General features: G+C 40.9%; 1 protein-coding gene across 3 annotated transcripts in view; it reads left to right on the top strand.

Annotated features, from left to right (window-relative positions):
• Nucleotides 1-12,202, top strand: part of cnbd1 (cyclic nucleotide binding domain containing 1) — a 119,251-nt gene that overhangs the window by 85,259 nt on the left and 21,790 nt on the right. For all 3 annotated transcript variants that reach the window (XM_055633641.1, XM_055633642.1, XM_055633640.1), the window contains 3 exons: nucleotides 797-906; nucleotides 9,567-9,717; nucleotides 10,690-10,757. In XM_055633641.1, the coding sequence (XP_055489616.1) occupies nucleotides 797-906; nucleotides 9,567-9,717; nucleotides 10,690-10,757 (329 nt within the window). The remainder of the gene's footprint in view (nucleotides 1-796; nucleotides 907-9,566; nucleotides 9,718-10,689; nucleotides 10,758-12,202) is intronic.

The raw sequence follows: 12,202 nt of genomic DNA, 5'->3' as shown, positions 1-12,202 counted from the left end.
CGGCTAACCAGTGTGTTGCATCTTGCAGTGTGCCCTCTGCATTTCTGTACATGAAGTCTTCTGCAAACAGTGGTCATTGACAAATCCACTCTTGAAGAGTGTTTCTGATCTGTCGGACAGGTGTTTGGGGATTTTTCTTTATTATAGAGAATTCTTCGGTCATCAGCCGTGGAGATCTTACTTGGCCTACTAGTCCCTTTGCGATTAGTAAACTCACCTGTGCTCTCTTTCTTCTTAATGATGTTCCGAACAGTTAATTTTGGTAAGCCTAAGTTTCGCATGTGTGTCTAACAGTTTTATTCTTGTTTCTCAGTCTCATAATGGCTTCTTTGACTTTCATTGGCACAACTTTGGTCCTTGTGTTGATAAACAGCAATAAAAGTTTCCAAAGGTGATGGAAAGACTGAAGGAAAGACTAGGTGCTGCAATTAAGCATTTAAACACACCTGAGCAATTACAAATACCTGTGACGCCATGTGCCCCAAACATTACGGTGCCCTGAATTGGGGTGGGGGACTATGTATAAACACAGCTGTAATTTCTACTTGGTGAAACCAACATGTATAAAGATACCCTTTAATAAAATCTGACGATTTGCACTTTAACCACATGTGATTTTACAAATATTACAGATATTACAAATCTCAAATTGTGGGGTACAGAGGCAAATAAATAAATGATGGGTCTTTGTCCCAAACATTATGGAGTATCTCTGCTATATTTTTAAAATAATCTTGCCTGCGGCCTTTAATGCTCCTCGACTGCCTCGTATTTATCTAGTATTTTTTACTTTTAGTTCTAGCAAAGGAAGGTGAAATCAGTTCAATTGTAGGATTCATAAAGTCTGGCCAATGCTACATTTTCAAAGACATAGAAGGCCTGGAGAAACTTCCACTAGGACGAGTGGTAAGACTTTTTATTTCAATTGTACTTTGTGTTATGTAGAGTATAATTATATTAACTACAGCTGATTTTATTATTGTTGGTCACTCTGTGTAAAGGACATACTTGATTGTTGTGTTTGCAATCAATCAATTTGTGATTACACGGCAAGATCTATTATTATTTAATTTACAATTTCCAGATATCAAAGAGATCGAGTATAATCAAAAGCATGCAAATCCTAGTATTTTAACAACATATACCAGATACAGCAGAATATAAATGAGCAAGTGGAATGAAAACAAAAGTTATGGTAATTAAAATGCAAGCTGATAGTGTCAGCTCAGCTCTTAATTTGAAGGAATTAAGTTTCTTTGCTTTTGATTTCTGAAGTAAAGTCACAAGCTGTTACATAACCAAGAGAGCAAACCCATTTCCTGCTATAGCAAGCAGGCTGATGTCTTAAAGGCTATTACACTGTTCAATACTGCTTTATTTCCCCCTACACCTTCATAAATGTATCCCATAATGATACAGTACTTAGGAATTTAACTTTAAATTCCAAAGCTCAGGCAAAAATATGGTATAAAAAAATCAATCACGGCATCTCCAACAACTATTAGATGTTCTGCTGATACTTTCCAGGAGCCCGGAGGCTTACCTAGTTTCATATTTTTCAATTTAACATTATATCTGAATTTAGTAGAAATTAGTCATTCCAGCACATCTGTTCGCATGTATGGACTACAAGATAGACACAAAGAGCTGGAATAACTCATCTCAGTCTGAAGAAGGGTGTCGACCCAACACGTCACTTATTCCTTCTCTCCAGAGATGCTGTGTGAAGCGCTGAGTTACTCCAGCTTTTTGTGTCTATCTTCAGTGCAAACCAGCATAAGCAGTTCCTTCCAACACATACTAGACCACAGGTATATACTTCCCCGGAGTCTCGTGGTCTTGTCTTTTCAGGTTCAAGCGAAATGATGATAGATCACTGTACCTCCAGTACACATGACAATAAATTAAACTGTAAGTGTAAACTGTAAACTGTAGATCTTCAACTTGTAACTTCCCAAAATGTTATAGTGCATGCATTGAAATTACACATTTATAAATCCTTAACTTAGAGTAGCTTCAAATTTTAAGAAGATTTGGGTGGATTACAAACAACAGTCGATTACGCAATACATTGACCATTTGATGAGTTCATGTATGATCTGATTGTAACCTCAAATATGCATTCCCATTGACCTAAGATAACCTTTCACCTCCTCATCTACTAAGCATCGATCTAACTCTGCCTTAAAAAATATTCAGGTATTCAATCTCCACATCCATTAGAGGAAGGGAATTTCGCTAACGCTCAGCGAGAGAAATCTTTGCCTCATATCTGCTTAACTGACACGCCTTATTTTTCAACAGTGATTCCTAGTTCTAGATTCTTCTATAAGCAAAAACATCCTCCCATTTTACTCTGTCAAGATCCCTCAAATGTTTATAAATTTCTATCGTCCCCTCTCACTCTTCTAAATTCCAACGGTTGCAAGCCTAGTCTGTCCAATCTTTCTTCGCACCACACTCACTTATTGAATGCTTGCATCCTTCCCCAAATAGTTATTTTCAAAGAACTCAATATAATGTCTCAAGCATTGGCTCCTAATTTTCATGTTCAATTTCTCTCATAATAATCAATAATTTTCTGTAGTTTTCCTAATTACTTGCTGTAACTACGTTACAGCCCTTTGTGGATCATGCATGAGAAAACCAGATCCTTCCACATCCCAGAGCTCTGCAATCTCTAATTATTTGCATATTATACTTTTTTTCCCTGATAAATTGGGCAATTTCTCATTTTACAACATTTATCATTTATAATTTCTCAATTAACCTGACCTTTGCCCACTCATGTAACCTACATATATCTTAGGAAGGAGATGAGGAGGCACGGGTTATTGATAAGGGACGATCAGCCATGATCACAATGCTGGCTCGAAGGGCCGAATGGCCTCCTCCTGCGCCTATTTTCTATGTTTCTATGAAGTTCTTTAGTCAGAATGTGGCGAATCTATGGAATTCTTTGCCACAGAATACGAGGCAAAGTCAGTGGACATATTTAAGGCATAGATTATTGATTAGGAAGGGTGTCAGAGATCATGGGGAGAAGGCAGGAAAATGGGGTAGGAGAGATAGATCAGCCATGATTGAATGGCGGAGTAGACGATAGGCCGAATGGCCTGATTCTACTCCTATCACTTATGATCTTATGATATATCTGCTTATGTTCTGCTTATATTCTCAGCGCATCTGTGATCAGAGAACAGAGTTAATGCTTCCAGTTAGTAACATCCCTGCATAGTTAAAAAGATTCCCAGCCAACCTTCCAGATTGATTTCACATATTTTTTGATGATTAGTCACCGATAGCCTAGGAAGGTGAATAATCCATTTCAACCTAGGTTTCACACCTGAGATTTTAGACTGATTTTCCGTGAAAAGTTTGTGTGTGTGTGTGTGTACTGACTGTTGTCATGCTGTCATATCTTTTCTTCTGCAGTTGACAACCATTACCTTATTCCATATTATACACTGTTTACCTCTCTGGCTTTCTTCAAGAGCTTTCCCCTTTCGCTATCTATGTGATATAATCCTCGTCATTTTCTGATAACCTGAAGCCAGCTGCAATTTTATCGATGGAAAATCTACACTAATGTCTCAATATTAGGATAAAAATATTGAACAGGACAATTCTGAAAAAGGGATTGGAGCAAATAGAAAGACTGTAATCTGGTTAGCTCACTTAGGCTGGAGGATGAGTTTATCATACTCTACAACTAGGTATGTTACAAAACCTACCTGAATCGTCGATGAGAATCTGCCCCCAGGCCGTGTGCATGATTTTGGCGCTGTTTAGAGGGGGCGGGTTTAAAACGCGATTTTTACTAGGCTGTTGCAATCGAAAATGTTCAGCCTAGTAAATCATTAACGGAAAATCGCTGAAAGACCCCGTCGCAAAAGGTATTATTAGTTTTTATGGCCTTGTATAATAGTTATAGTAGTTTAAAAATCACTCTCTAAACCCGCGACCTCTCGCAGCCCCAGGGTTTTATAAAGCAAACAATTAAAGGTATGTACCTTATTTTTACATTAAAAGGGGCTTCTTAAGAACCCTGTATATAAAGTTTACTATAGCGAGTAGCTCATTTTGGGCTTTTTATATCCCGCAGTATTTTTCTGGGCATTTGAGGGTACAAATCCAGCGCAATGTGAACGTTCTAAACCAGCGCAATGTGAACGTTCTAAACCAGCGCGTTCACAGGAACCCACTAGAAAGCCGGTTTAAAATAGACTTTAATTTACAGCAATTGAACACTAAATTCCTTCCATTTGGCCTATAAATTGATGTAAATGAGATTTAAAAATCATGTTTTATTGTGAATTATTTGTGAATATTATTTGGACACTTAGGCTATTTAAAATGTTAATCATTTATTAAGAAATGGATAGATGTTTAGATCTAGTAATTGAAGTTTGAAATTAGCTACAATTGGGTAACTAACTAATTATATGCTTTAATTTCAGGTCATCCAAGTAAGATTATTTTATATTTGTTTCAGAATGCTTCAATCTATGATAACTGAAAATTTCATTCAGTTCTCTTCATTTTTAAGAAGGTTATGGGCTTTTGACTGTCCATGATCACAGCTTTTTTGTTATGTCCATAGAAAATCAATAGGGAACAAGATGCTAATTTCCGAGTATGAAAATGGCCATTACTTTTTTATTACTTGAGATATGAAAGTGAATTAGGTGTCAAATTAAACTTATTGTTATAGAAACATAGAAACATAGAAATTAGGTGCAGGAGTAGGCCATTCGGCCCTTCGAGCCTGCACCGCCATTTAATATGATCATGGCTGATCATCCAACTCAGTATCCCGTACCTGCCTTTTCTCCATACCCTCTGATCCCCTTGGCCACAAGGGCCACATCTAACTCCCTCTTAAATATAGCCAATGAACTGGCCTCAACTACCCTCTGTGGCAGAGAGTTCCAGAGATTCACCACTCTCTGTGTGAAAAAAAGTTCTCCTCATCTCTGTTTTAAAGGATTTCCCCCTTATCCTTAAGCTGTGACCCCTTGTCCTGGACTTCCCCAACATCGGAAACAATCTTCCTGCATCTAGCCTGTCCAACCCCTTAAGAATTTTGTAAGTTTCTATAAGATCCCCTCTCAATCTCCTAAACTCTAGAGAGTATAAACCAAGTCTATCCAGTCTTTCTTCATAAGACAGTCCTGACATCCCAGGAATCAGTCTGGTGAACCTTCTCTGCACTCCCTCTATGGCAATAATGTCCTTCCTCAGATTTGGAGACCAAAACTGCACGCAATACTCCAGGTGTGGTCTCACCAAGACCCTATACAACTGCAGTAGAACCTCCCTGCTCCTATACTCAAATCCTCTTGCTATGAAAGCCAACATGCCATTCGCTTTCTTTACTGCCTGCTGCACCTGCATGCCTACCTTCAATGACTGGTGTACCATGACACCCAGGTCTCGCTGCATCTCCCCCTTTCCCAATCGGCCACCGTTTAGATAATAATCTGCTTTCCCGTTTTTGCCTCCAAAATGGATAACCTCACATTTATCCATAATAAACTGCATCTGCCAAACATTTGCCCACTCACCCAGCCTATCCAAGTCACCTTGCAGTCTCCTAGCATCCTCCTCACACCTAACACTGCCCCCCAGCTTAGTGTCATCCGCAAACTTGGAGATATTGCCTTCAATTCCCTCATCCAGATCATTAATATATATTGTAAATAGCTGGGGTCCCAGTACTGAGCCTTGCGGTAACCCACTAGTCACTGCCTGCCATTGTGAAAAGGACCCGTTTACTCCTACTCTTTGCTTCCTGTTTGCCAGCCAGTTCTCTATCCACATCAATACTGAACCCCCAATGCCATGTGCTTTAAGTTTGTATACTAATCTCTTATGTGGGACCTTGTCGAAAGCCTTCTGGAAGTCCAGATACACCACATCCACTGGTTCTCCCCTATCCACGCTACTAGTTACATCCTCGAAAAATTCTATAAGATTCGTCAGACATGATTTACCTTTCGTAAATCCATGCTGACTTTGTCCAATGATTTCACCACTTTCTAAATGTGCTGCTATCCCATCTTTAATAACTGACTCTAGCAGTTTCCCCACTACCGATGTTAGGCTAACTGGTCTGTAATTCCCCGTTTTCTCTCTCCCTCCCTTCTTAAAAAGTGGGGTTGCGTTTGCTACCCGCCAATCCTCTGGAACTACTCCAGAATCTAAGGAGTTTTGAAAGATTATTACTAATGCATCCACTATTTCTGGAGCTACTTCCTTAAGTACTCTGGGATGCAGCCTATCTGGCCCTGGGGATTTATCGGCCTTTAATCCATTCAATTTACCCAACACCACTTCCCGACTAACCTGGATTTCACTCAATTCCTCCACCTCCTTTGACCCGCGGGCCCCTGCTATTTCCGGCAGATCATTTATGTCTTCCTTAGTGAAGACGGAACCAAAGTAGTTATTCAATTGGTCCGCCATATCCTGGTTCCCCATGATCAACTCACCTGTTTCTGACTGCAAGGGACCTACATTTGTTTTAACTAATCTCTTTCTTTTCACATATCTATAAAAACTTTTGCAGTCAGATTTTATGTTCACTGCCAGTTTTCTTTCATAATCCATTTTTCCTTTTCTAATTAAGCCCTTCGTCCTCCTCTGCTGGTCTCTGAATTTCTCCCAGTCCTCCGGTATGCTGCTTTTTCTGGCTAGTTTGTACGCATCATCCTTTGCTTTGATACTATCCCTGATTTCCCTTGTTATCCATGGATGCACTACCTTCCCTGATTTATTCTTTTGCCAAACTGGGATGAACAATTTTTGTAGTTCATCCATGCAGTCTTTAAATGCCTTCCATTGCATATCCACCGTCAACCCTTTTAGAATTAATTGCCAGTCAATCTTGGCCAATTCACGTCTCATACCCTCAAAGTTACCTTTCTTTAAGTTCAAAACCATTGTTTCTGAATTAACAATGTCACTCTCCATCTTAATGAAGAACTCAACCATATTATGGTCACTCTTGCCCAAGGGGCCACGCACAACAAGACTACTAACTAACCCTTCCTCATTACTCAATACCCAGTCTAAAATAGCCAGCTCTCTCGTTGGTTCCTCTACATGTTGGTTTAGATAACTATCCCGTATACATTCCAAGAAATCCTCTTCCTCAGCACCCCTGCCAGTTTGATTCACCCAATCTATATGTAGATTGAAATCACCCATTATAACTGCTTTGCCTTTGTCGCAAGCATTTCTAATTTCCTGTTTGATGCCATCCCCAACTTCACTACTACTGTTAGGTGGCCTGTACACAACACCCACCAGCGTTTTCTGCCCCTTATTGTTTCGCAGCTCTACCCATACCGATTCCACATCCTCCAAACTAATGTCCTTCCTTTCCATTGCGTTAATCTCCTCTCTAACCAGCAACACTACCCCACCTCCTTTTCCTTTCTCTCTATCCCTCCTGAATATTGAATATCCCGGGATGTTCAGCTCCCAGCCTTGGTCACCCTGGAGCCATGTCTCCGTGATCCCAACTATATCATAATCATTAATGGCTATCTGCACGTTCAACTCATCCACCTTATTACGAATACTCCTTGCATTGAGACACAAAGCCTTCAGGCTTGTTTTTACAACGCTCTTACCCCTTATACAATTATGTTGAAAAGTGGCCCTTTTTGATTTTTGCCCTGGTTTTGTCTGCCTGCCACTTTTACTTTTCACCTTGCTACCTATTGCTTCTACCTTCATTTTACACCCCCCTGCCCCTCTGCTCTTGTACCCATCCCCCTGCCACATTAGTTTAAATCCTCCCCGACAGCAGTAGCAAACACCCCCCCAAGGACATTGGTTCCATTCCAGTCCAGGTGCAGACCGTCCTGTTTGTACTGGTCCCACCTCCCCCAGAACTGGTTCCAATGCCCTAAAAATTTGAATCCCTCCCCCTTGCACCATTTTTCAAGCCACGTATTCATCTGCAATATCCTCCTATTTCTGCTCTGACTGGCCCGTGGTACTGGTAGTAATCCAGAGATTATTACCTTTGAGGTCCTACTTTTAAGCTTATCTCCTAGCTCCCTAAATTCATCCTTTAGGACCTCATCCCTTTTTTTACCTATATCGTTGGTGCCAATATGCACCACGACAACTGGCTGTTCACCCTCCCCCTCCAGAATGTTCTGCAGCCGTTCAGTGACATCCCTGACCCTTGCACCAGGGAGGCAACATACCATCCTGGAGTCTCTTTTGCGGCCGCAGAAACGCCTATCTATTCCCCTGACAATTGAATCCCCTATTACTATTGCCCTTCCACTCTTTTTCCGCCCCTCATGTGCCGCAGAGCCACCCATGGTGCCATGAACTTGGCTGCTGCTGCATTCCCCTGATGAGCAATCTCCCTCAACAGTTTCCAAAATGGTATACCTGTTTAGGAGGGAGATGACCGCAGGGGACTCCTGCACTACCTGCCTACTGCTTTCCTGACTATGCTTTATCTGATGGGATAAATTGCAGACTTGATTTTTTAAATCTCAAAATTTTGTAACATTGCTACTACAACACATAACACACGAGAATCTGAAGAAGGGTTTCGGCCCGAAACGTCGCCTATTTCCTTCGCTCCATAGATGCTGCTGCACCTGCTGAGTTTCTCCAGCATTTTTGTGTACCTTCGATCTTCCAGCATCTGCAGTTCCTTCTTGAACAGAATAATTGTTTTGTTTGCTCCACTTTGTAGCAGCTGAATTAAAAAGTCAATAGTAGTAGTTTTTCCTACCTCATAAAAGCTAACATTGAAAAATAGGGCCAAAATTAATACTGCCTGATATTCTGCACCAAGATTACATGGGCCTGACTGACATACCCCTACTAAGATAGTGTAAGACTGGGGCATTATTTTGTACCTGTACATACTGTGCCCGGATTTTTGCACTGAATTTCATTGAGCCCCATTTTAAGTAGAAATTGAATTTGTATCACTTTAGTTAGAGATGCCCCTGGCTTATATATCAGATTTGACTTTCCTCTTCCAGGATAGCGGCATTGTAGTTTGAAATTTCGACCCACAAAGTCTGACTTTCGATCACCCGATCACACTAGTTCTAGGTTATCCCACTTTCTCATCCACTCCCTACGCACCAGGGGCAATTTAACAGAGGCCAATTAGCCTACAAACCCGCATATCTTTGGAGTGCTGGAGGAAACCGGTGCACCCAGAGAAAACCCACACAGTCACAGAGAGGACGTGCAAACTCCACACAGAGCAGCTCTACTAGCTGTGCCACTGTGCTCCCCTCAGTGAATTGAAAGGAGTACATCCAATCCAAAGGAAGTTGAGCCCGGTTGTGAAACGAGATGTGTGATTTATCCTGACCTCCATTATACATTCATTTCTAATACAGGACTGATAGAGGCTTGCTTCTGCATACTCTGGATGGACAGTGCTGTATATTATATCTGTGTGTGGCTTGTACTTTATTTTACACCTGTTTTATCCACTAATTTTGAGCCAGGCATGTCATTTGTTTTGTGCCTTTTACTTAAGCTGACTTGCGCATCACTTTTTTCTCTAGCAAAGTGAAGTGAAGCATATTATCATGGGAAAACTCAGTAGTAATCAATCCTTCGGAGAGATCAGCATTCTTCTTAGAAAACCATTCACCTGCACGCTTATCACAGCAACAGAAGTTGAACTTGGAGTTATTTCTGAACGTGATATATTAGGTAATGATAAATAACTAATTATTTTAATTTACTGAATGTCCCGATGTATTGGTTTGGCGAGACGGCACTGGAAATATTGTGGATAGTTTCTAATTTCTTACCTGAAGAAAGATTTTTTTACAGCTGACCAAGACGTTGCTAAAGCCACATCTGTAGTACTGTGTGTACAATTCTGGCTTCTCTGCTAAAGGAGGGATGTCATTAAACTGGGAAGGATACAAGAAAGTTTTGTGAGGATATGCGTTTTAAGGAGAGGATAGATTTTAGTTTAGTTTAGAGATATAGCGCGGAAAGAGGCCCTTTGACCCACCGAGTCCGCCTTGACCAGCAATTCCCGCATATTAACACTATCCTACGCACACTAGAGAATTTTTTACATTTACCAAACCAATTTACCTACATACCTGTACGTCTTTGGAGTGTGGGAGGAAATCGAAGCTTTCGGAGAAAACCCACGCGGATCAAGGGAAGAACTGTACAGACAGTACCCATAGCCGGGATCGAACCCGGGTCTCCGGTGCTGCAAGCGCTGTAAAGCAGCAACTCTACTGCAGTGCCACCGTACGGCCCTGGGCATGGGACTTTTTTTCCTTTGGATGGGTGACCATATGGAGGTATATACAATTATGAGTGGCATAGATTAGGTGAATGGCCACAGACCTTTTGCCAGGGTTAGGTAATTTAAAATTAGAAGGTATAGGATTAAAGTGAATGGGAAAATAATTAACAGACATGTTCCTATAGAGGGGGGGGGGGGGGGGTGTACATGGAGGCAGTGGTATAGTTTTGACTTTTAAAAGACACTTGGGCAGCTACATGGATAGGAAATGTTTGGATAGAAATAAGCCCAGGCACAGGCAAGTGGGACTAGCTTGGTTAGGCAACTTGGCTGGCATTGACGAGTTGGACCAAAGGGCCCGTTTCCGTGTTAGATTGCTCTATGGCTGTATAATTCTATTTTTATTTTCACAGGACTTGAAGAAGTATATCGAATGCTTCTTCAACAAACATCAGAACCAATCTTGGTCAACCTTACTCAGGTGAATGAAGCAGTGCATTCATTTTTAACAAATAGTTGTTATACATTATAAGGCCTTATTACATTTTATTGGTGAGTATAAACCTTGGTGGAATTGTCTAAGAGCTGGCCTGCAAATTATATTTGAATTTGACAATATTATTTCCACTCAATAAAAGAGAGATACAAAAGGTATTTTAAAATACTTGCAAAATCTAATGAAAATATAAAGCTAAAATAAAATGCTAGATAGACACAAAATGTAACTCAGTGGGACAGGCAGCATCTCTGGATAGAAGGATTGGGTGACGTTTCTGGTCGAGATCCTTCTTCAGACTGGGAGTCAGGGGAGAGGGAGACACAGATAAGGAAAGGGAAAGTGTGAAAATGAGACATCAAAGCTCAAGGAAAACATAGAATAGATCATTGGGGAAGGTGACAACGAAGCATACAGAGATAAAATTTAATCAGGATGCCATTTAGACTGGTTGGAGAGCTAGGATGGGAAGGGATAGAGAGAGAGGGAAAGCAAGGGTTACTTGAAGTTACAGAAGTCAATATTCGTACCACTGCGATGTAAGCTGCCCAAGCGAAAATTAGGGTCTGTTCCTCTAATTTATGCTGGACCTCACTCGGACAGTGGAGGAGGCCCAGGACAATTTCACCAAAATAAATTATGATAACTTTATTTAACAAAACTGCAAAGTATTTTTTAATAATAATGGCTCCTCTCAAAAATTAAAAATCATTTTTGCATGTTTACTTGCCCTCTGTTTAGTTTTTTAGTTTAGAGATTCTAGTGTTTTTTAGTTTTTAGTTTATAGATTTTATAGATTTTTTAGTTTAGAGAATCTAGTATGGAAACAGTCTCTCCCGCCCACCAGGTCCATGCTGACTATTGAATACCTGTTCACACTATGTGTCGGAAAGAACAGCAGATGCTGGTCAGTCTGAAGAAGGGTCTCGACCCGAAACAGCACCCATTCCTTCTCTCCAGAGTTGCTGCCTGTCCTGCTGAGTTATTCCAGCATTTTGTGTCGACCTGTTCACACGAGTTCTATGTTATCCCATTTTCGCATCCACGCCCTACACACTGCGGGGAATTGTTAGAGCCCAATTAGCCTACAAACTCCCACAAACATTGGGACGTGGGAGGAAACCAAAGCACCCGGATAAACCCACACGGTCACAGGGTGAATTTGCAAACTCCACACAGACATCACCCGAGGTCAGGATTGAACTCTGTGAGGCAGAGGATCTACCCAATGTGACACTGTGCTGCAATCTTGAGAAATCTTTTGAATCCATATGCATCTCTAGAATATCTTGGCAATTCTTCAGTGACAGTATAAAATTACAAGCAGCTGTTTTTTCCCTTCCTAAACTAGGGAAGCAGAAAACGTAACCAATGAATATAGGAGCAAAGAGGTCCTGCAGTTGTACAGAGCCCTAGTGAGACCACACCTG

Source organism: Leucoraja erinacea, chromosome 4, assembly GCF_028641065.1.
Source record: "Leucoraja erinacea ecotype New England chromosome 4, Leri_hhj_1, whole genome shotgun sequence".
NCBI classification, from domain to species: Eukaryota; Metazoa; Chordata; class Chondrichthyes; order Rajiformes; family Rajidae; genus Leucoraja; species Leucoraja erinaceus.
This window is presented reverse-complemented; position numbering and strand designations above follow the sequence as displayed.